General features: G+C 45.0%; 1 protein-coding gene and 11 non-coding genes across 13 annotated transcripts in view; 11 read left to right on the top strand and 1 right to left on the bottom strand.

Moving 5' to 3' along the window:
• Positions 1-22858, bottom strand: part of LOC142770398 (uncharacterized) — a 169642-nt gene extending 146784 nt beyond the window's left edge. For both annotated transcript variants that reach the window (XM_075872681.1, XM_075872684.1), the window contains exon 1: positions 22567-22858. In XM_075872681.1, the coding sequence (XP_075728796.1) occupies positions 22567-22691 (125 nt within the window). In that variant the 5' untranslated portion in view covers positions 22692-22858. The remainder of the gene's footprint in view (positions 1-22566) is intronic.
• Positions 6871-6943, top strand: TRNAT-CGU (transfer RNA threonine (anticodon CGU)). Its single transcript has one exon. It is a non-coding gene; the product is annotated as a tRNA-Thr (tRNA).
• Positions 7324-7396, top strand: TRNAT-CGU (transfer RNA threonine (anticodon CGU)). Its single transcript has one exon. It is a non-coding gene; the product is annotated as a tRNA-Thr (tRNA).
• TRNAT-CGU (transfer RNA threonine (anticodon CGU)) lies at positions 7777-7849 on the top strand. Its single transcript has one exon. It is a non-coding gene; the product is annotated as a tRNA-Thr (tRNA).
• Positions 8231-8303, top strand: TRNAT-CGU (transfer RNA threonine (anticodon CGU)). The gene has a single exon. It is a non-coding gene; the product is annotated as a tRNA-Thr (tRNA).
• Positions 8685-8757, top strand: TRNAT-CGU (transfer RNA threonine (anticodon CGU)). The gene has a single exon. It is a non-coding gene; the product is annotated as a tRNA-Thr (tRNA).
• On the top strand, positions 9593-9665 carry TRNAT-CGU (transfer RNA threonine (anticodon CGU)). The gene has a single exon. It is a non-coding gene; the product is annotated as a tRNA-Thr (tRNA).
• On the top strand, positions 10501-10573 carry TRNAT-CGU (transfer RNA threonine (anticodon CGU)). Its single transcript has one exon. It is a non-coding gene; the product is annotated as a tRNA-Thr (tRNA).
• Positions 10955-11027, top strand: TRNAT-CGU (transfer RNA threonine (anticodon CGU)). The gene has a single exon. It is a non-coding gene; the product is annotated as a tRNA-Thr (tRNA).
• TRNAT-CGU (transfer RNA threonine (anticodon CGU)) lies at positions 11863-11935 on the top strand. The gene has a single exon. It is a non-coding gene; the product is annotated as a tRNA-Thr (tRNA).
• On the top strand, positions 12771-12843 carry TRNAT-CGU (transfer RNA threonine (anticodon CGU)). Its single transcript has one exon. It is a non-coding gene; the product is annotated as a tRNA-Thr (tRNA).
• On the top strand, positions 13225-13297 carry TRNAT-CGU (transfer RNA threonine (anticodon CGU)). Its single transcript has one exon. It is a non-coding gene; the product is annotated as a tRNA-Thr (tRNA).
• Positions 22859-25220: the final 2362 nt, after the last annotated feature.

Here is a 25220-nt window from a genome sequence, read left to right on the forward strand (position 1 = left end):
ACTTCATCAACCGGAGGTAGACCTCATCCACCGATTTAACACCCTCGATAAAGGAATAAATGAGAATTCGGGTGCACTTGCTGCAGTTATAGCATTAGAAAAGAATAACAGCAATAATGAGAACAATAACTGAGTTAACGGCACTGCAGCTGTGATGGGCACTGGACAGTTGAAAATATTTCCAAGTGTAACTGCTCTCCCTAAATACAGCTGTCGTCTTTTTATATTGTAACCTTACTATCCAATCAATCGTGCCTAGCATGACATGCCCAAAAACAACTTTGTGCACAATCGGGTGGCCCCTACTGCATGCGTAGTCCAGAAGCGGGCCATAATTGACAGTGCGCCCACTGCCAGCCTCTGCGACAATACGCGGCGCCCCTCATTCAACAAAGATGTCTACGAGGCGCTGAGCAGTTAAAGGCTTGAACTTCTTAAAAAGCTATTTTTCCCATACCAAACCACCAGAGCCACGCGGCGCCATCAGGTCGGGAACAATATGTTTGTGGAAGGAAGGATGCGCAGACCGCGGACATCCTAAAGAAGAACGTCAGAAAAAATTAAGAAAAAAAAAACAAAAAATAGGAGGGAGAGGGAAGGAAGAGGGAGGAGAAAAGAGAAAGGGGTTGAAAGGGGGCAACCGGGAGTGTCCAACTCATGTTCTCATATCATTTTTTTTCTTTCTTTTCTTCTTCTCTCTTTTATGTTTTTCGCGTACCATCTCCCAATTATTATAAAGCTGACCTCCAACAAACTGTACCCTACACCCTGATTATATATATATATATATATATATATATATATATATATATATATATATATATATATATATATATATATTCATTCTTAGCGAGGGTCTCCTTTAAGTAGCCTTGTGCCTTCAGGAGGTACGCAAGAGAGAGGGTTCCATACTCACCGCCATCATCGCTACTGGCGGCGCTGACGGACGCTCCCTCGTTTATAGCATATATATTGCCGCACCCGAAGCAAAGAACGAAGATGTGCGCGCCAACAGTCTCGTGCAAAGGGAGACTGAAGAAGACGACGTGCTTTTGTTTGGCTCTCCTGCTCTTCGCTCCTGCATAAAAACACGCGCCGTCGGTTCTCGGACTCAACGTCTCGGTGCACTGCTTACGTTGAACCGCGACACTGGTGGATTGCGGGGTAGCAAGCCTGCCGATGCTCAACACCCCATCTGGGAGCCATTCATCAAGTCCCGACATGCAGCCACCTGTTACGACACCAGTGCACCGCTTCAATCGGTGGTTGCTAGGCCTATCTTCTGAGCTGACCTCCTTCAACCTCTACCAATGGCCTCCGCCAGCCAGCCACAGTTGGTCCAAGGGATACAAGGCAGCCCCGTTTCCAATCCAGCCCAGGTAACACTCCTTCAGCCGCTTGTGCCTGATCGCTTCAGTGGTGCCCCTTATGAAGATGTTGAAGATTGGCTTGAGCATTATGAACGCGTTGCCGTCATCAACCAGTGGAACACTCAACGGAAGCTCGCCCGCCCGTACTTCAATCTCGATGACAGTGATCACACGTGGCTTGAGAATCGAGAAGGCCGTATATTCACATGGGATGAGTTTCGTCTGCAGCTGATTGACACATTTGCTAGCGTCGACCATCGAGAGCGGGCTCAGCAGTTGCTCGAGTTAAGCCTTCAAAAACCTAACGAAACTCTGGCAATGTTAGCTGAAGACGTGACGCGCCTTTGTCGTTGGGCTGATCCCAATATGTCCGAGCAAAAGAAGTAGCACTACCTTAAGCGCGGCGTGAAAGAACAACTGTTCGCTGGGCTTGTGCGCGATGCCCCAACTACCGTGGCCGATTTTATAAAAGAAGCCACTGCCATTCAGCCTGCTCTGCACCAAAGATTAAGGCAATATGATCGATCGTCCACTACTACCCCAATCAACGCCGCTTCAGTGACTCTGGACAATCAGGGCTCTCTACATGACCTGATCAGAGATTTTGTCCGAGAAGAAATTCAGAAGCTTTGGAATGCTCCAGTGGATACACCAGTGACCGCCGTTTCCGCAGTCGTTCGTGACGAAATTAGGCACGCTTTTTCAGCAGATTGTCTCGGTCGCGATTAGCGTCAACTGAGTAATGCCGACGCGGTCCGCCGTCCACCACCCATCCCACCTATTACATTATACTACCAGCCACCTACAGCCGCACCTTCGTCGCAACCATTGCAGGAGGCTTTAAGACGTCGGCCCATGACTCCGATGTCTCCATGCCACCAGCCACCACTTACCGCGCCTTACTCACCACCACGAGAGGAAATAGGACGCCCACGATTTCGCAGAACGGACGCTTGGTGCACCGTCGATCGGCGCTTTTTCTGCTTCCATTGTGGTGGTGCCGGCCATATAGCTTGATATTGTTTGTACCGCGACACATCACTTCGCCCGTCTCGGCCAGGGTACGACGGTCGCCGTGCCAACGCCGACTACATTATTCGCCATGATGACCCTGGTTTTCGAGGACCTTCAACAACGTGGTCTCCCTATCACGAGTCGCTTCCTAATCGCCAGCGCAATTCCGCCCACAGGTCACGCTCTCCATCCACTGCCCAGACATCGTCACCGAATCGACGTACTTTTGCTGACCTTCAGGGAACAAGGTCACCCAGCCCTTACCGGGGAAACTATATAAGGTGACCTCTCGGGGTAAGGTCGCAGCCCGACCACAAGACGATAAAAAGTCCCCAGTACTGCCACTACAGAACGACTCGACGCCAGCGAATAATAACAACGACGAAATGGTGAGCGCCGACCTTAATGTAATTATTGATGGAGAGCAAGTTACGGCCTTAGCCCATACGGGTGCTGATTTTTTATAATAAGTCACAAGCTGGCTGATCATCTTAGAAAAGTAAAAACGCCATGAACAGGACCACATATAAGAACAGCGGGTGGTCGATTGCTGCTCCATACTGAAAGATGCACAAGAAGAGTCAGCATTGAAGATTCTTCTTTAGTCGCGACTTTCATTGTTCTCCCAGAGTGCTGCAAAGATTTAATTATAGGAATGGACTTTCTCAGGGAGCATGGTGCAATAATCAACATCCCGGACCGCGTGGTTTAAATTTACGAGAGTGGTCGTCTGACTGATCCTACATCACCAGAGCACAAATCCTTTCGTCTCAAAGACCACAATATAGTCGTGCCGTCTCGATCATGTATCCTCGCTTCAGTAGCATGTGACGTAATGTTCTATGGTGAAGGAGTCGCCGACCAACTAACCTCACTGCTTTTCACTCACGGGATTTCCGTAGCACGAGGAATAGTCAGCGTCACCGACGGCCGAACGAACTTGCTGTTGACCAATTTCACCTCCGAGCGACGACACCTTCCAAAAGGCACAACATTGGCACATTTCGACGAGATCGCAGATGTTTGTGACTGCTTTTCCGCACTTGAAGCAGCACCTGCACAAGACCCACATAACGAAGCACCTAACCTTGACGTCAGCCCTACTTTAACTCAGCAACAGGGGGGACGCCTGCTTGTGCTGCTAGACGAGTTTCACGACCGTTTTGCGTCGACCTCGAAAGTTGGCCGGACGTCCTTGACCAAGTACCGAATCATCACAGAGGACGCGGCTAGACCGATTCATCAAAATCCGTACCGCGTGGCTCCAAAAGAATGAGAAGCGATAGAACAGCAGGTAACAAAAATGCTTGAAGACGACGTAGTTCAACCGTCGAAAAGCCCCTGGGCATCACTGGTTGTTCTAGTGAAGAAGAACGACGGCAGCCTGCGTTTCTGTGTGGACTATCGAAAGCTAAATCAGGTTACAAAAAAGACGTGTACCCGCTTCTCCGCATAGTCGATTCGAACGACAGGCTTCGAAACGCACGTTACTTCTCTTCCATGGACATAAAGAGCGGATATTGGGAAATCCAAGTAGACCCTAGGGATCGTGAAAAAACCACTTTCGTGACGCCAGACAGACTGTACGAATTAAGGTTTTACCATTTGGCTTGTGCTCCGCGCCTGCTACTTTTCCAGCGTCTAATGAATACCGTTCTCTCTGGGCTTAAATGGAGAACCTGCCTAGTATACCTTGACGACGTCATTGTGTTTTCTACAACGTTTGACGAACACCTTGAACTATTTGTACTCAGATTTGGGTGCACGTTAAAGAACCCCAGGTGGTCGCAATTTCCGGAGCCCTCCACTACGGCGTCTCTCATAATCAAATTGTGGTTTTGGGACGTTAAACCCCACAAATCAATCAAATCACCTTGAACTATTGAAAATGGTCTTGCAGGCCATATGGGCCGCAGGCCTGACGCTCAGGCCGGAGAAATGCCACTTCTGCTTTAAGGAACTGCAGTTGCTTGGCCATGTCGTCAGTTACGCAGGAATTCGCCCAGACCCCGAGAATGTTGCCGCCATCGCGCAGTTTCCAACACGATCAGATAAAAAGGCGGTGAGGCGTTATTGGGGTCTCTGTGCATACTATCGGTGGTTTATTTCAGATATTGCGCGCATTGCGTGACCTTTAACTCGTCTCACAAAGGATGACGTCACATTTGTTTGGGGCGACGAACAGGAAGCTGCTTTCAAAGAGTTGCGCAAACGTCTACAGACGACCCCCGTGCTTGCCCATTTTGATGAGACAGCCCCTACAGTGCTCCATACTGACGCCAGTAATGTTGGCATCGGAGCTGTGCTTGTGCAGCGCCAGGACGACGAGGAAAGAGTGATCGCTTACGCAAGCAGAACTCTGTCACGCACAGAAGCAAACTACTCGACCAGTGAAAAGAAATGCCTCGCCGTGGTGTGGGCACTTATGAAATTTCGCCCATACTTGTACGGCCGCCATTCAAGGTTATCAGTGACCACCATTCGTTGTGTTGGTTAACAAGTCTGAAAGATCCTTCCGGCCGATTGGCACGCTGGAGCCTTAAACTACGGGGTTAGATATAACAATGGTGTATAATTCGGGAAAACGAGACACGGACGCCGACTGCCTATATCAATCACCAATAGAGTCGGCTGCTTCTTTTAATGAAGAGACAGCGTTCCTCGGAATCCTCGACACGTCAACCATCGCAGATCACCAGCATGACAATCCTGAGCTACTTGGCTTGAATAATTATTTAAAAAGACGAAGCCAGAATGCGCCCAAAGCCTTTACAAGAGGATTATCGTCGTTCTGCATGCGAAACAATGTCATTTACAAAATGAACTTCTCGTCCGACGGGTCCACCTACCTGCTTGTCGTCCCTACCACTCTTCGTTCTGAGGTGTTGCAAGCGTGCCACAACGAGATAACACCTGGACATTTAGGCTACACGCGCACACTGAGCAGAGCTCGAGGAAGATATTATTGGCCTAGACTCACCGCTGCCGTGAAGCATCATGTTTGGACCTGCCTCGATTGCCAGCGGTGCAAGTCACCTTCAACGAAACGAGCCGGTTTGCTACACCCTGTCCAGATTCCGACAAGGCCATTTGACCAGATCCGAATGGACCTTTCGGGCCCACTTCCCACCTCTAGTGTTGGTAACCGCTGGGTTATAGTAGCGACCACTACCTTACTCGCTACGCCGAGACAAAAGCCATCCAGAGAGGCACAGCAGAGTAGGTGGCGCAGTTTTTCATAGATAACATTGTGCTGAGACACGGTGCGCCATCGATTGTTATAACAGATCATGGAACCGCATTCATGGCCGCGCTTTTAGATCATGTGTTGGTGCTCAGCGGTACCATTCATCGCAAGTCGACAGCTTACCATACACAAACCAACGGGTTGACCGAGGGACTTAACTCTGGAAGACATGATTTCAATGTATGTTGACATCGAACACAAAACACAAAAACTGGGAACAGATTCTCTCTTACATAACGTTTGCATAGAATACTGCGAAACAAGAAACTACAAGGATGACCCCATTCAGCCTTGTTCACGGACGAGAAGTAAGAACAATGTTGGACGCGATGCTGCCCCACGAATGCGATGACAACGAAACGAGTGCTGACGCGTTTACTTAACGCGCAGAGGAAGCCAGGCAGCTCGCACGTCTGCGAATATACCGACAGCAAGAGTGCGACGCAGGCCGCTATAACCTACGTCATACACCTGTAACGTACAAAACCGGCGACAGGGTATGGGTGTGGAAGCCTGTACGAAGACGGGGACTATCCGAAAAGTTGCTCAGAAGGTACTTCGGACGTTATAGAGTGTTGCGACGACTAAGTGACGTTACCTATGAAGTCGTCCCGGATAGCCCAAACAGTACAAGGCGTCACCAGCACCAACTTGAGCTTGTACACGTATTGCGTATTGCGAATTACGCCATACGTCAGCGAGTGACTCTGCGAGGCACCATCGCTTCTACAAAGTGACTTTATGCGCGAATCAATGGCTCAGCTATAGCATCGGGGCGATGCTCTCTTTAAGGGGAGGTAAATGCCGCGCCCAAAGCCAAGAACGAAGACGGTGTAAGCGCCAACAGTCTCGTGAACAGGGAGACTGAAGAAGACGACGTGCTTTTGTTTGGCTCTCCTGCTCTTGGCTCCTACATAAAAACACACGCCGTCAGATCTCGTCTCGGTGCACTGCTTACGTTCAACCGCGACAATATATATATATATGTATATGTATATATATATATATATATATATATATATATATATATATATATATATATATATATATGGTGTGTTTAGGTTGTATAAGAGGGACAATTAATCAGCTGCCCGCTCATAATAAGTTCACGTGCTACGTGACGCCAAACATGCGCATAAGAGTGTTTCACACTCGTTGTTTGGCTTATAGATGGCGCTGACTGTCGCTCCTACTTCTAAATTCACAGATAAACCCAAAAAAGTGGATGGAGGGAGGGCCGCTGTGATAGCTCAGTGGTTAGAGCATCGAACGCGTAATTCGAAGGTCGTAGGTTCGATTCCTGCTCACAGTTGGTAATTTTTTCATCCACTTTTCTTTCTTCTTATTTACATTCCATTGGTTTTAATAACTTCCCCTGTACATTCCTTGGCATTACTGTCTGTTATATCTCATTATATTGTGTTAAAACACGGAAAAACGAGCCCTTAGGTGTACACTTCTTTCCCTTATTTCATTGAACGAGGGTCTCGTACTGGCAGACTTGGTGTGTTTAGGTTGTATAAGAGGGACAATTAATCAGCTGCCCGCTCATAATAAGTTCACGTGCTACGTGACGCCAAACATGCGCATAAGAGTGTTTCACACTCGTTGTTTGGCTTATAGATGGCGCTGACTGTCGCTCCTACTTCTAAATTCACAGATAAACCCAAAAAAGTGGATGGAGGGAGGGCCGCTGTGATAGCTCAGTGGTTAGAGCATCGAACGCGTAATTCGAAGGTCGTAGGTTCGATTCCTGCTCACAGTTGGTAATTTTTTCATCCACTTTTCTTTCTTCTTATTTACATTCCATTGGTTTTAATAACTTCCCCTGTACATTCCTTGGCATTACTGTCTGTTATATCTCATTATATTGTGTTAAAACACGGAAAAACGAGCCCTTAGGTGTACACTTCTTTCCCTTATTTCATTGAACGAGGGTCTCGTACTGGCAGACTTGGTGTGTTTAGGTTGTATAAGAGGGACAATTAATCAGCTGCCCGCTCATAATAAGTTCACGTGCTACGTGACGCCAAACATGCGCATAAGAGTGTTTCACACTCGTTGTTTGGCTTATAGATGGCGCTGACTGTCGCTCCTACTTCTAAATTCACAGATAAACCCAAAAAAGTGGATGGAGGGAGGGCCGCTGTGATAGCTCAGTGGTTAGAGCATCGAACGCGTAATTCGAAGGTCGTAGGTTCGATTCCTGCTCACAGTTGGTAATTTTTTCATCCACTTTTCTTTCTTCTTATTTACATTCCATTGTTTTTAATAACTTCCCCTGTACATTCCTTGGCATTACTGTCTGTTATATCTCATAATTATTGTGTTAAAACACGGAAAAACGAGCCCTTAGGTATACACTTCTTTCCCTTATTTCATTGAACGAGGGTCTCGTACTGGCAGACTTGGTGTGTTTAGGTTGTATAAGAGGGACAAGTAATCAGCTGCCCGCTCATAATAAGTTCACGTGCTACGTGACGCCAAACATGCGCATAAGAGTGTTTCACACTCGTTGTTTGGCTTATAGATGGCGCTGACTGTCGCTCCTACTTCTAAATTCACAGATAAACCCAAAAATGTGGATGGAGGGAGGGCCGCTGTGATAGCTCAGTGGTTAGAGCATCGAACGCGTAATTCGAAGGTCGTAGGTTCGATTCCTGCTCACAGTTGGTAATTTTTTCATCCACTTTTCTTTCTTCTTATTTACATTCCATTGGTTTTAATAACTTCCCCTGTACATTCCTTGGCATTACTATCTGTTATATCTCATTAATATTGTGTTAAAACACGGAAAAACGAGCCCTTAGGTATACACTTCTTTCCCTTATTTCATTGAACGAGGGTCTCGTACTGGCAGACTTGGTGTGTTTAGGTTGTATAAGAGGGACAATTAATCAGCTGCCCGCTCATAATAAGTTCACGTGCTACGTGACGCCAAACATGCGCATAAGAGTGATTCACACTCGTTGTTTGGCTTATAGATGGCGCTGACTGTCACTCCTACTTCTAAATTCACAGATAAACCCAAAAGAGTGGATGGAGGGAGGGCCGCTGTGATAGCTCAGTGGTTAGAGCATCGAACGCGTAATTCGAAGGTCGTAGGTTCGATTCCTGCTCACAGTTGGTAATTTTTTCATCCACTTTTCTTTCTTCTTATTTACATTCCATTGGTTTTAATAACTTCCCCTGTACATTCCTTGGCATTACTGTCTGTTATATCTCATTAATATTGTGTTAAAACACGGAAAAACGAGCCCTTAGGTATACACTTCTTCCCCTTATTTCATTGAACGAGGGTCTCGTACTGGCAGACTTGGTGTGTTTAGGTTGTATAAGAGGGACAATTAATCAGCTGCCCGCTCATAATAAGTTCACGTGCTACGTGACGCCAAACATGCGCATAAGAGTGTTTCACACTCGTTGTTTGGCTTATAGATGGCGCTGACTGTCGCTCCTACTTCTAAATTCACAGCTAAACCGAAAAAAGTGGATGGAGGGAGGGCCGCTGTGAAAGCTCAGTGGTTAGAGCATCGAACGCGTAATTCGAAGGTCGTAGGTTCGATTCCTGCTCACAGTTGGTAATTTTTTCATCCACTTTTCTTTCTTCTTATTTACATTCCATTGGTTTTAATAACTTCCCCTGTACATTCCTTGGCATTACTGTCTGTTATATCTCATTAATATTGTGTTAAAACACGGAAAAACGAGCCCTTAGGTATACACTTCTTCCCCTTATTTCATTGAACGAGGGTCTCGTACTGGCAGACTTGGTGTGTTTAGGTTGTATAAGAGGGACAATTAATCAGCTGCCCGCTCATAATAAGTTCACGTGCTACGTGACGCCAAACATGCGCATAAGAGTGTTTCACACTCGTTGTTTGGCTTATAGATGGCGCTGACTGTCGCTCCTACTTCGAAATTCACAGATAAACCCAAAAAAGTGGATGGAGGGAGGGCCGCTGTGATAGCTCAGTGGTTAGAGCTTCGAACGCGTAATTCGAAGGTCGTAGGTTCGATTCCTGCTCACAGTTGGTAATTTTTTCATCCACTTTTCTTTCTTCTTATTTAAATTCCATTGGTTTTAATAACTTCCCCTGTACATTCCTTGGCATTACTGTCTGTTATATCTCATTAATATTGTGTTAAAACACGGAAAAACGAGCCCTTAGGTATACACTTCTTTCCCTTATTTCATTGAACGAGGGTCTCGTACTGGCAGACTTGGTGTGTTTAGGTTGTATAAGAGGGACAATTAATCAGCTGCCCGCTCATAATAAGTTCACGTGCTACGTGACGCCAAACATGCGCATAAGAGTGTTTCACACTCGTTGTTTGGCTTATAGATGGCGCTGACTGTCGCTCCTACTTCTAAATTCACAGATAAACCCAAAAAAGTGGATGGAGGGAGGGCCGCTGTGATAGCTCAGTGGTTAGAGCATCGAACGCGTAATTCGAAGGTCGTAGGTTCGATTCCTGCTCACAGTCGGTAATTTTTTCATCCACTTTTCTTTCTTCTTATTTACATTCCATTGGTTTTAATAACTTCCCATGTACATTCCTTGGCATTACTGTCTGTTATATCTCATTAATATTGTGTTAAAACACGGAAAAACGAGCCCTTAGGTATACACTTCTTTCCCTTATTTCATTGAACGAGGGTCTCGTACTGGCAGACTTGGTGTGTTTAGGTTGTATAAGAGGGACAATTAATCAGCTGCCCGCTCATAATAAGTTCACGTGCTACGTGACGCCAAACATGCGCATAAGAGTGTTTCACACTCGTTGTTTGGCTTATAGATGGCGCTGACTGTCGCTCCTACTTCTAAATTCACAGATAAACCCAAAAAAGTGGATGGAGGGAGGGCCGCTGTGATAGCTCAGTGGTTAGAGCATCGAACGCGTAATTCGAAGGTCGTAGGTTCGATTCCTGCTCACAGTTGGTAATTTTTTCATCCACTTTTCTTTCTTCTTATTTACATTCCATTGGTTTTAATAACTTCCCCTGTACATTCCTTGGCATTACTGTCTGTTATATCTCATTAATATTGTGTTAAAACACGGAAAAACGAGCCCTTAGGTATACACTTCTTTCCCTTATTTCATTGAACGAGGGTCTCGTACTGGCAGACTTGGTGTGTTTAGGTTGTATAAGAGGGACAATTAATCAGCTGCCCGCTCATAATAAGTTCACGTGCTACGTGACGCCAAACATGCGCATAAGAGTGATTCACACTCGTTGTTTGGCTTATAGATGGCGCTGACTGTCACTCCTACTTCTAAATTCACAGATAAACCCAAAAGAGTGGATGGAGGGAGGGCCGCTGTGATAGCTCAGTGGTTAGAGCATCGAACGCGTAATTCGAAGGTCGTAGGTTCGATTCCTGCTCACAGTTGGTAATTTTTTCATCCACTTTTCTTTCTTCTTATTTACATTCCATTGGTTTTAATAACTTCCCCTGTACATTCCTTGGCATTACTGTCTGTTATATCTCATTAATATTGTGTTAAAACACGGAAAAACGAGCCCTTAGGTATACACTTCTTCCCCTTATTTCATTGAACGAGGGTCTCGTACTGGCAGACTTGGTGTGTTTAGGTTGTATAAGAGGGACAATTAATCAGCTGCCCGCTCATAATAAGTTCACGTGCTACGTGACGCCAAACATGCGCATAAGAGTGTTTCACACTCGTTGTTTGGCTTATAGATGGCGCTGACTGTCGCTCCTACTTCTAAATTCACAGCTAAACCGAAAAAAGTGGATGGAGGGAGGGCCGCTGTGAAAGCTCAGTGGTTAGAGCATCGAACGCGTAATTCGAAGGTCGTAGGTTCGATTCCTGCTCACAGTTGGTAATTTTTTCATCCACTTTTCTTTCTTCTTATTTACATTCCATTGGTTTTAATAACTTCCCCTGTACATTCCTTGGCATTACTGTCTGTTATATCTCATTAATATTGTGTTAAAACACGGAAAAACGAGCCCTTAGGTATACACTTCTTCCCCTTATTTCATTGAACGAGGGTCTCGTACTGGCAGACTTGGTGTGTTTAGGTTGTATAAGAGGGACAATTAATCAGCTGCCCGCTCATAATAAGTTCACGTGCTACGTGACGCCAAACATGCGCATAAGAGTGTTTCACACTCGTTGTTTGGCTTATAGATGGCGCTGACTGTCGCTCCTACTTCGAAATTCACAGATAAACCCAAAAAAGTGGATGGAGGGAGGGCCGCTGTGATAGCTCAGTGGTTAGAGCTTCGAACGCGTAATTCGAAGGTCGTAGGTTCGATTCCTGCTCACAGTTGGTAATTTTTTCATCCACTTTTCTTTCTTCTTATTTAAATTCCATTGGTTTTAATAACTTCCCCTGTACATTCCTTGGCATTACTGTCTGTTATATCTCATTAATATTGTGTTAAAACACGGAAAAACGAGCCCTTAGGTATACACTTCTTTCCCTTATTTCATTGAACGAGGGTCTCGTACTGGCAGACTTGGTGTGTTTAGGTTGTATAAGAGGGACAATTAATCAGCTGCCCGCTCATAATAAGTTCACGTGCTACGTGACGCCAAACATGCGCATAAGAGTGTTTCACACTCGTTGTTTGGCTTATAGATGGCGCTGACTGTCGCTCCTACTTCTAAATTCACAGATAAACCCAAAAAAGTGGATGGAGGGAGGGCCGCTGTGATAGCTCAGTGGTTAGAGCATCGAACGCGTAATTCGAAGGTCGTAGGTTCGATTCCTGCTCACAGTCGGTAATTTTTTCATCCACTTTTCTTTCTTCTTATTTACATTCCATTGGTTTTAATAACTTCCCATGTACATTCCTTGGCATTACTGTCTGTTATATCTCATTAATATTGTGTTAAAACACGGAAAAACGAGCCCTTAGGTATACACTTCTTTCCCTTATTTCATTGAACGAGGGTCTCGTACTGGCAGACTTGGTGTGTTTAGGTTGTATAAGAGGGACAATTAATCAGCTGCCCGCTCATAATAAGTTCACGTGCTACGTGACGCCAAACATGCGCATAAGAGTGTTTCACACTCGTTGTTTGGCTTATAGATGGCGCTGACTGTCGCTCCTACTTCTAAATTCACAGATAAACCCAAAAAAGTGGATGGAGGGAGGGCCGCTGTGATAGCTCAGTGGTTAGAGCATCGAACGCGTAATTCGAAGGTCGTAGGTTCGATTCCTGCTCACAGTTGGTAATTTTTTCATCCACTTTTCTTTCTTCTTATTTACATTCCATTGGTTTTAATAACTTCCCCTGTACATTCCTTGGCATTACTGTCTGTTATATCTCATTAATATTGTGTTAAAACACGGAAAAACGAGCCCTTAGGTATACACTTCTTTCCCTTATTTCATTGAACGAGGGTCTCGTACTGGCAGACTTGGTGTGTTTAGGTTGTATAAGAGGGACAATTAATCAGCTGCCCGCTCATAATAAGTTCACGTGCTACGTGACGCCAAACATGCGCATAAGAGTGTTTCACACTCGTTGTTTGGCTTATAGATGGCGCTGACTGTCGCTCCTACTTCTAAATTCACAGATAAACCCAAAAAAGTGGATGGAGGGAGGGCCGCTGTGATAGCTCAGTGGTTAGAGCATCGAACGCGTAATTCGAAGGTCGTAGGTTCGATTCCTGCTCACAGTTGGTAATTTTTTCATCCACTTTTCTTTCTTCCTATTTACATTCCATTGGTTTTAATAACTTCCCCTGTACATTCCTTGGCATTACTGTCTGTTATATCTCATTAATATTGTGTTAAAACACGGAAAAACGAGCCCTTAGGTATACACTTCTTTCCCTTATTTCATTGAACGAGGGTCTCGTACTGGCAGACTTGGTGTGTTTAGGTTGTATAAGAGGGACAATTAATCAGCTGCCCGCTCATAATAAGTTCACGTGCTACGTGACGCCAAACATGCGCATAAGAGTGTTTCACACTCGTTGTTTGGCTTATAGATGGCGCTGACTGTCGCTCCTACTTCTAAATTCACAGATAAACCCCAAAAAGTGGATGGAGGGAGGGCCGCTGTGATAGCTCAGTGGTTAGAGCATCGAACGCGTAATTCGAAGGTCGTAGGCTCGATTCCTGCTCACAGTTGGTAAGTTTTTCATCCACTTTTCTTTCTTCTTATTTACATTCCATTGGTTTTAATAACTTCCCCTGTACATTCCTTGGCATTACTGTCTGTTATATCTCATTAATATTGTGTTAAAACACGGAAAAACGAGCCCTTAGGTATACACTTCTTTCCCTTATATATATATATATATATATATATATATATATATATATATTTATTCCATAAAGTAGACGGGTAGATTGCCGCCATAGCGGCTCAGTTGTTAGAGTATCAAACACGTTCTTCAAGGACGCAGGTTCGGTTCCTGGCCAAGGCAAGTTGTTTTTTCATCAACTTTTCTTTCTTCACATAATATTACAATTACTTCTAATAACGTTCCCTACACATTCCGTGTAATCGTCATACTATGAGTACCATACCATTTGTTCTAATCTGATAGGCCTGTTTGGTACTCGGCATTTTATATGATTGTTTGACATACTAGTCCGGAACTTTTCGAAACCCCACGTTGTAGCTAAACACTCTCTTTTCGTCACGCTGTCACTTGTTTCGGCTTTTGTCAGCGTGTGACCTGCGTAGCCTACGGTATATTCGGAATTACCGGGCTTTTGTTGAGCGAGGACATGGCGAAACCCGATGCCGCTGGCCTCTGCGTGTATCCCTTTACGTGCCGTGTGATCAAAGAGGTGAAAAATAGGTGGGGTGGTGAGAAGGCTGCGTAGCCTAGTGAAGGGGACATTCATACAGGAGGCCAGAAGGAGAAGACCACGCCGCGAGTGTGGGTTATTGGTGACATGATGGAAACAAAACTGCCAACATACCACCTAAAATGTTACCCTAGAAAACTGCGAAGCTCCATCAGGATCATCAATTTGGGGAATTCCGCCACTGCACGAAGTTTAGAAGGTTCAGGGAATACCCGAAGTTTTAGAATATAAGGTGAAATCCCATGGATAAAAGCGGTAATTGTTCGAATCATTATGTGTGCAAATCAGCTAAATCGACACGAGGAGAAAATAGACAGGCCACAGAGCACTCTGTGTCTTTTCTTCAGCCCCCTCCTGTCAGTTTTGTTGGTTTGCACTCATTACCATTTTGTCAGTCAATAAGCCAACGAACATTATTCAAAAATTGTCCCGAAGAGCCATGCAGCTCAAGAAGGAGGGTCAGCAGAAGGCCGCACTTATGTCGGAACAGGAAGAGCATGCCGCTCTCTCAAACTGCGGAACCTCTAGACAGCCCGTATTAGGACGTCCCGGTCCGAGCTGGTGTCTGGAGTCGTCCAGACGTCCTCTGTGCTGAGAGGCTCACCATCGCGCAGCGCCGTGCATTGCCAGAGCATGTGGGATAACGTGCATCGTCTCTCATTGCAATGAGGGTAGTGAAGCTTTATGCTGTCAATAAACTTACTGTAAACTAAGGGCGACGGCTAAGTACCGATAAGTACACCCCATGATACAGATTTCTTGAGGCTGAGCCGAAGGCCAGAGTTTCTCGGAATTAAAAGACCAAACATGCCTGAGGCGAAGCAGGGGTGTAAAGAAATCATGCGAGAAAAGCACAACGTCATAGTGTTAACAGGTACATTGCGAATTTGCGGTCACATAGCGTAATATCCATAAGGTGTTCAAACGTGGTAGGCTTAATGCAGAGCTCAATTATTTTTATTTTTATTTCAGAAGTACTGCCAGCCTCACACATGAGGCCTTAGGCAGGGGTGGGTGATACAAAAAAGGAAACATATGAATATACAACAGGAAAGGAAACACGTCACGTAAAGCTATATCATCAAGAACTAGTGCATCAAAGTAAAACGCTAGTACTTACACAATTGTAGTGGTTTACGCGTATACGTACAAAAAAAACTATGATGACAAACATCTGTACACTCTGAACTAAGAAACAAACATCATATAACAGTTCAAAAATCCGCAACATTTCAAAAATACAACGCATTGATATGAGAAAAGTGATAGAAAGTGGAACATAAATGTAAGCCTGTTCAGGATGCGCGGTGAAATAATAGAGGGCGAAGCGCAAAGAAAGATCAAAGTCAAGTGGGTTGCTGGTGTTTAAGTTTTTCCACGAACGACTGAACGGTCTCGCAGTTCACCAGATCGGCAGAAAGAGCATTTCAATCAGTGACAGTGCGTGGAAAAAATGAGTTTTTAAAGGCTTTCGTTTGACAGGAATATTCCTTCAGTTTTTTTGGATGCTCGGAACGAGTTGATCGGCGGTGAACCGTTTTTATGTACGCGTGCTTGTCTATGCGTAGCTTGTCGTAATAAAGTAGAAACATGTACTTTAATCGATCGTGTTGCCGTCTTGCCTGCAATGTATCCAAGTCAGCTTTTTTTAACAGTTAACTGGGTGATGTAAGAGCACTGTAACGATTATATACAAATCGGATTGCTTTTCTTTGAATCATTTCAAATGTTTTAATATTTACTTGGCTATAAGGGTCCCAAACCACAGATGAGTACTCGAGGATTGGACGGATAAAAGTTTTATACGCAATTATATTAACTTTGGAGTAGATTTGCGCAAAGAACGTCTTAGAAATGCTAGTTTCTGTAAAGCTTTCTTTTCAATGTAGGCAACATGCTCATTCCACTTGAAATCTGCACTTAATACAACCCCCAAATATTTATAGGTTTTAACAAACGATAGTTTTTGACCATTGATGGAATACGAGTGTTTCAAAGGAAGCCGCTTGCGCGTAACGGTCATAGCAACCGTTTTCTTTTCATTAATCTTCATTTGCCACACTGCACACCAATTAGCATGATGTGAAACTCGTAAAGGCTGTCAACTGTAATTAATGCGTTTTCTAGCAGTCTGTCTCAGTCATTGCGACTTGCCAGTGGCCAGACCGGATGTCCAGGGACGAAATGAATCGCTCTAGGAGAGGGTCGATGGCGTCCTTAGTGGTTGCCAAAGTACAAATGCCCTTGCGCGTATTCACGCTACGCCGAGTTTACGTGACACCGTATAGATGCATCGTTATTGCGCACCACAATGACAGATGCCAAGTGTCTGTGAGATTGTCCAATTTTGTATCTATGAAACATCTTCGACTAGTTCATTAATGACGTGGCACTATTCAGCGAGCTGCAGTATGTTCTTTGACACAGTAGCTCTATGATGAAGACCGGTGTCCCCGTAGTGTTGCACTTGTGACGTGCGGTGCTGTTCAGGTTGTGATAAATCAAAAGAATTCCGTAACTCATATAGAAAAAAAAATACAGTATATTCACAAGGTGAATGATGGGGAGTGGATTGAAGCCGGGTCCTCACGCCACTGCCCCACCGCTTCAGCCTCCCGTTCTCGTACGCCGGGATCTTGTCGGCACCGCCGTGCAGCTTCACGCCACACCTCTGCCTAGCGCGTTCGCACATCGGGGTTCCATCTTGGAGCGCCATCCGCCACCGCCTTGCGCGCACGCCGCTCTGCAGCCTAGTTCATCGGCTGATCTTTTCAACGCGCGCACGAACACGCAGTCGCCAATGTCTTCTTGTAATGTCATTCCTATTTTCTCACGCGCTCAGATATCGGAGTTTCGTCTACTAGTGCGAGCCGCCGCTGCCTTACGCGTATCATACTTTTTATCGGCAAACCATGAATTATCTGGTGGCCGCATTCGTTCATCGTCTGTCCGTCTGTTTGACGCACGGACGAATGGCCGCACGCACGACACATGTACGAATGAAGGGACGAATGGGCGCTTGGGAGAAAGAAGGAACGGACACATGGACGGACAGACACACGAATGGACGCACGAGCGGATGGACGGACGGATGCATGGATGAATGCATGGACGGATGCACGAATATACGGACGCACAGATGGGCGGATGGATGCATGTATAAATGGATGGACGCATGGACAGTTGGACGCATGGACAGTATAAATGGATGGACGCATGGACAGTTCCATGGACGCATGGAAGCAGGAACGAACGAACTGCCGGAAGCGCGGATGGATTTAGAGACGCTTCGACCCACTCATCATCATTCACTCCTTGAATATGCTGTGACTTTTACTATTTATTATACTACAAGTAACGTCCGCTAGTATTGAGCCATTTATCATTCTCAGCGTACATGCATTTAGTTATATGTACAGGTACCGTACTGAACTGCCAGTTCAAGAACTAACGGGAGGTGGTTACATACGATTGCAACGGGACGCTCAGCTCATGCCTTAAGAAGCATCGCTCCTATAAGTAGGTCGGCAAGTTCGGCATCAGTGTGTCGGCGATAACATTGGAAAACACATCGCAGGACGACTTCCAAAGCATCTACAGGGCGTTCGGTGGGCCGCAGTAGTCATCCGGGACGTCAAACAGAGATGACGACGAGACATTCACCTACTAACAGCGTAACAGATTCAGAGAAAGGATTGAAAATGAATATATTGCTGCTGCCGGCGGCAATATCATGCGTTGCGAAAGGTAGTGATAGACCCTTACAGATCGTTAAGACATCGGGCGGTGGCGAAAAGCGTGTAGCATTGGCATCGCAAAAAACGGGAAAAAGTGCGGAAGTGCTATTATCTACATGGCCGAGCCACTTCTGCTGCTGTTGAAGAGCTTCACGTAAAGGGGCATTGCACAATAGCAAAAGCTCAACATCAGCGCGTGCACAGATCATGATGGCGGTAAACTAAGGCCCACCCGAGGATTACACCAAGCGAACAGGAAGAAATGGCAATGTACAGATTGACATGAATGAACACTCTCTCAATGCAGGGTGCGAGCGGCGTCACATTCTGCACGCTTGCGGTGTGGAGCAAAGCGTTCCTAAAAGAGCGTCGTTATTCTGTCTAATGAACGGCAGAGATAGGCGGTTCTACATTGATTCGGAAAACTAACGATTATAGCATAGTGGGCTCGGCGCAACTTGACATGCTGTAAGAGTTTCAGGGTAGTTTTCAGCCAATGATACACGCAAAGAGGTTCGTTTCTTTGCGACCCGACTGAGGCATGCACCCTGAAATAAATTTATGATAGCATTTGAGAATGTGGGGTCCGACTACCCTATCGTGTTCAAATTGTCCCCGATGTTTACAATTCAGTGTTCTTGGGGATTTCCGTATTTCTTTGAGCTGAGATTGCTTGTATCCCACAAATTTGTGGCTTTCGTTAATTATCGCACTGTAATTACTCCTGCGATAGCCGTAGAGCTGAGCTGCTGTTCGTTAAAATAAATTAAAAATAGGCATGGTCATATTCAGACAAAAATTGAAATGTGCCAACGTGAAATGACAAAGCGAATTGAAAAAAAAGACATAAATTTGCCACAAGGGGAATGGCGTGTCGCTGACTGGCGCACAATCAAGTGTGTTGCAATTGTTGGAAAAAGGCACGTACAAATATGCATGTGACTGCCAAATTTTCAACGTCTCTATTTGTTTACGCTTGCCGAAGCCGGTTTGCTCATGTACAACGACGCTAATCGTGTCTCCGGCTGGTCGCCTCCGTCTTCCGACAAGAGGTCGACAGATACAGCGTTTCCTGAAAAGCCTCTATACTTCGTAAAAATACCACCATCTGCTCTCCCCCTCGCCGCCACCTCTTCGGTGCGTTGCTTTCAACGACGCTAGTCATTTCTGGGGACCTTCAGCAGAAAATATTTGGTCTGTCTGCACGGCTGTCTGTCTTTAAATTTGTTTGTTTGTCCGCCCTTCTCTATAACTGAAACGGCACCAAACAACCAACCTTATCTGCAGCGCCCACCAATATCGCTCAAGGTTTAGCGTTCATAGTTGTGTGCTTGTCAATTAAAAAGTAATTATTGCGCATAACTGAGATGCCATAACAACACGTTCATGTTTGTATGTCTGCCTTTATACTAAAGAGACACACACAAGTAACTCTAAGGATTGTAGCGTTTATCGCACTGCGCTGACCGTGCAACGCGATGCTCAAAAAAGTAAGCGTTTGCAATGCTTTGCTACGACGACACGGTGCTGGAACCTGCCGGTCGCTTTGAATTCTACACCTTGTCATCTCCGAGACTGGCGCGCATGTTTCACCGCGGGGGCGCACGCCTGTGTTTTCGAAGATATCTGTCAGATGGCGCTCGTGTGTAACGTTCCTCAGTGCACTCTTTCGCCTCCGCTACTCGCTCGAGGCAGTCTAACGCAGCGCCTCTATAATTTTATTCACCGATTTTCAGGCGCAGAACATCAACAAAACGTTTTGTTCTCTCTCTCCAGACGCAATACTATTGTCTTTCGACGACATTTGTAGTGTAACATGCGGATTCAGGCCAATTTCTTTTCTTTTGCTTGCGACAGTGGCGCCCCCTGTAACGCACCATGAGCTTGCAGTTTGATTTCGAGCGATCGAGAAAAGAAAGCATTGCAGATAAAAAGAGCACTGTACTTTTCCGAAGGTATAGCGGCTTTACTTTCCTGAACTCGGAGACAGAGCATTGTTGCCCGAGAAGAACGGAGCATAACGTGAAACACACTTCCGGGGGAAAACTGGCGCAGACGAAACCACGTGTCTACACAAAAATCCTGTTTTAAGTCGAAGCCATGTCGAAGCTCAGCCGAAGCTATCAACACTCTATCAATCTTCTAGAGTTTCCTACATTTATCTAGAACTAAAGAGGGAGCAGTAAAGAAGACGGGAGCATTACTTGACACAAGTGAAGCCGACCGTGTCGGCCCAACACGTATCGAATTTATCAGACCACGAGGTATATTTCAGTAGCCTCGGTTGCTATTTACTTTTGAATCTCTTTTTGACCGTCGGTGATCCGTTTCTGAGCTGGCCGGCCTGCGCCCAACCAGCACTCTTCCATAAAAAGCTACTGGCCACCATACCTTGAAGTCTCGGCAAGTCTTGTTGCTTGCGTAATCTTCACAGAAAAGGTCACGTGTTGGGCCCACACTGCTGTCTCCGCAACGACTTAACCTGCCACGGCTGGCTGTGCGACGTCATGCTCTCTCCTTTATTTTTCTTATTCCATAGAAGGAAAGGGCACAGCAAGTAGTTAAACTCATTCGAATGCCAGGATATGTGAACTTCGAACTTGACTCCGACTTGTATTGTTCACGTTGGGCCCGAACATCTCAAAACGCGATGCGGCTGCATTTTCAATAGAGGCGAAAATTCTGTGGGCCCGTGTGCTCAGATTGGGGTGCACGTTAAAGAACCCCGGATCTACAAAATTCGTGAATCCCTCCACTCATAATCATATGGTTTTGGCACGGTGAACCCCACGTATAAAGTCATCATCTGAAAGCACATCGGGCTCCAATGATTTGCTTGCGTCAAAATAGCCGATTTGGGCATCAAGAAGCACGTACAGAGCTACCCATTCTCTATCATTGCACAAAAACAAGCTGTAATTAACAATAAAATTTCCGCGTCAATGTACGAATTTACGAAGCATAAAATGTAACGAACGGCCACTAAACGTGGCAGGTAGACGACAAAGCCAGCGTTCTTTCTGCCCCTGTTCGTCGTCTGTATCGTTCTTTCGCCGTTTGGTGATGCTGTCAAGGCGAGTGGACTTTTATTTTAAAATATATGAAAGGACTTCGCTTGTAAATATTTTGTTTTAGAGAAGCTTTATTGCGCAGTCGTGTTCACTTATTAGGCTCAAGCCTCGCTGAACACCACCGAACACAAGACTCACAGGCACATATACCCTCACTGGCAGTGTTCAAACGGCATCTTTCAAAAACATCGAACAGACTGCGGTAACGTCCAATTAATTCTCTATGGGTATATTTGTCGGAAACTGCATGGTCAAGCCACCCCGGTCACCTATGGGTTACCGGGCGATTTGGGGCCATGACCGGGAGCGCTCGCACTGCCCCGTAGATAGGGCTCGTAGCAGTTCAGAGCGCTCGATGAGAGAGGCAAGCGATCTAAAAGATTTAGCCGAACGGGAAGTGTACTACGTTTTCTTTTAACCAGCCGAATATATCGCCGTTTGCGAGAGCGCTCTAAAACGCTCCAGAACGACTAGGTAAAGATGGCATTAGATTCGAAACAATAACAGCGTGACGTTACACGTTTTCTCTATGCACGTCGTGAGCGGGGTTTAGTGCAGCCTTATCTACCGAGCCTTGAAAACTTGAAGAGAAGATGCGTTTGCTAGATTCAACCTGAAATATGTAGGTTTCGTGGAAGCTTATAGAAAAGCGATATGAAAATAATATTTTAGGCTCACACCCTTTTTTGGACATATACTTTAAGGCGATGTCAAAATATTTCTTGCAAATAAAAGGTATTACAGTGCTATAAAAAGAGGTTATTATAAGAAAAAACTCATGGACACATGGATATAAATCATGCGCATACAGGACTGTGTATTGTAACCTTTTAACGCGAGTATGACTGTGCTATCATAAGCCGGGGAAGCGGTATACGGCATCACTCAATCGTATCTCTGACCACGTACGATTTCATGACCACCAAGATAACTACAATAGTTTTGTTCGGGCCAACCTTCTTGTCTCAAGCACGTAAGGAGATTTTTTTTCTTTTTGCCCTCGACAAACATTGCGAAATCTCCTACTGCTGTGCAAAGTGGAGCTGTCCCAATATAATTATTCTCGAGCAAAGGCTTTCCTAAAAGCCCTCGGTGGTCTTGATTTTCGCACACTCACCCTGTACGCTTTATCATTCGTGTGAAACTCGCTATTGTACTAAAAAAGCCTCATGCCATGGCAGCCTATAGGGCCATGTGTGCACAAAAACTAGACGTGATCAACAGAGCTGGTTGAGTGAAGTCTGTTTTGTTAAACGTGAACGACCACTGGCATTATTAGAAGAGCGTTTCAGCCAAAAGAATTGCAGTCATCCTTACCTGTAGTGGTAACCAGCCTCATCTGCAACCACTGGCCTGTGGGTGAGGGGCGTCAACTTTGGTTCCGATACCGTGCCAGCGGCATGCTGCTGCTGCTGCTGCTGCTGTTGTTGCTGCGCCGCCATGGGTGACCCACCTCCTGTGTCCCAGCTGTGTCAACGTCGGCAGCGGGCGGCTGTTCAGCTACAGGTAAATGCCTCGAGACGTCGGCGTCAGGGTCCGTCGCTGCCGTCGGTACCAGGCGCCCATAACAACGGGTCCGTGCAAGCGGGGAGCCGCTGGCGACTCACACTCTTCCTCGTCGTCTTTCTCCATGCTGCTCTATGTTTTTTATATGCTGGCACGAAGACATTTCTTTTCTTCAAAGCATAACTGATTAACCCCTTCTTGCCCCTCAGAACCTACAATAGTCACAAAGTGTTAGTTTTGGCAATAGGTTCGAACATCTTGTGAAACACAGACACGACAAAAAGTCCCCAACATCCTAGCAACGCCCGTCCTATGTGATACTTCATTCTCTGGTGCCTTTTTAAACACATTTGTTCAGTTTGTGAGCGTGATTACGAATTCTGCCGGTAAAACCTCCACATCTTCTATGTGCTCATTCTGATGCATAATGTTGTCAAAAAGTTGATGATGCTTTCGGGACGACAGGCTCACAGTTGCTGTTAATCTTGTGCTATATCCTGCCGCTGCCCTTGTTTTTGTTTTCGTTGTTGCAGAGCCTATTTTGTAAATTGATGCTTTCAACGGCTCATCCACTGCCAATGAAGATGGGCTTTCTCCCTGATGTGGCATCGGTAGCGCCACCATGAAAATCGTAGTGTTGTTGCTGGTAACCTGTTAACTATGGCTCACACCCACTATGGGGAATGTGCCAAATATAAACTAAACTGAGCAGAACTGTCAGCTTCTGCTAGTACAATTTCATTCACTGTATATAGTAATATCTTTTTGTGAATACTTGTGCTAGAAGTTTATGTAGTAATATAAAAACACCAAGAGCAAGAATGTTTTAAGATACTTTCCAGCGTGATTGTTTTTCTGCACAATTAACTTTCTGCATTCGCATGTCTAGAGTGTATTTTTCATACGTGCCGGATTTCGCACCTTCCTAATTTGTCTGTGATGCAATGAAAATATTGTTTCATTACTATAGACACGTTTGTTGACGAAAATGTATGTTAACACAGCCTTGTATAGGGCCTCCAGGTACATGCAATCTGCATTTCTGCCGCTTTTTACTTAAGGTGACCACTAAAAACCACTGTTGGAAATAAACTCTCTTGATTATTTCATGAACTGAGTGATTTTATGAAATTTCACAAATCTTTAGAATAAGGCACCTTGTGGAACAAAAACGCTACAGAGTTATCAAGTATATTTTGATCATCACTAACCGTTCAAAAACAGAATTTTTCCCAATATACTATTGTATGACAATAAAAATCAAATATTACCTTAATTTAGGATACGTTTATGTGTATATTTTGGCGGATAAGAAACACGTTTATCTGAATGGCCGATTGGTTTCATCCACGCACACAGCCACGGATACCATTTTATTGAATAACTGAGAAATGAAGGGTCCGAAAGGAAACGTTACGGGCACACAAAAATATATTCTAATATGATGTGAAGCTGTTTCTCAAAGTATTTTTCTACCTGTTGCGGATGAACTCAAAAGATGTCCTGGTCAGCAACAAATGATGTAGTATTCCGTGCTCGACAAATGTGCTTGAATGAGTTGATGGTGTCTAGCTAATGAAAAACAAAAAGCGCCGAAGGCAGGACGAAATGATGACACAGACATAACTACTGCATATCTGTGTGCGTGCCTTAATCTGTTCCCATTTTATGTGCAATTGTAGTTTTGTCCCCCAAGGCTGTGTTGTGGTTATGGCACTCGCTTGCTGGCCCGTATGTCATGGCTTGGATCCTGTCGGTGGCGTTCACATTTTTTTGGCGGCAAAATGCTGAGGCGATGGAAGCGAAATGTTTCGTGTATTGTTAAACAACACCAAATGATAAAAATTTGATGAGCTCCCTACGATGACGTCTTTTATATTCATATCGTAGTTATAATTAGTATTTGTATTTATTTCTGTATTTTGTATATGTATTATTTTCCAGTTTATATTTCTTGTATTCAATTCTGCATGGGCCCGTGCAGGGCCTGCAGTATCTGTAAATAAAAAATTAAAAATTAATCCCGAATCTGACTAAGCGCTGACACTTGTGACGCACTGATTGCACACAAAACAAGATGCATGAAAGACACAAGTATACGAGATATAAGTGCGAACTAAGCACTGTTTTATTAACGCGGTAGCAAATACCATCAGCTGATTTTCGCCTAATGGTATACACTCAGCGCAAAAAAAAATAGAAGACGAGGGAAGAACTACACAAACACTGCGCAAACTATCAAGTGATTTCATTTGAAAAGAACCCGTACATATACACTTGATCAAAGTGACAAGGCGCATCAGCAAAGAAGAATTTTATTAGCAGCATGCGCATTAGTAGTCTATATCAGTGGCATGCTACTTAATAGAGGGCCTCACTACGCATGTGTCGCCAGATATGTTGATAAAAAACATGTTGATAAATTTTTCGCGCAACTTCCCTTTTTAATCTCGAGGGCATCATAG

This window comes from Rhipicephalus microplus, chromosome 1, assembly GCF_043290135.1.
Source record: "Rhipicephalus microplus isolate Deutch F79 chromosome 1, USDA_Rmic, whole genome shotgun sequence".
NCBI classification, from domain to species: domain Eukaryota; kingdom Metazoa; phylum Arthropoda; class Arachnida; order Ixodida; family Ixodidae; genus Rhipicephalus; species Rhipicephalus microplus.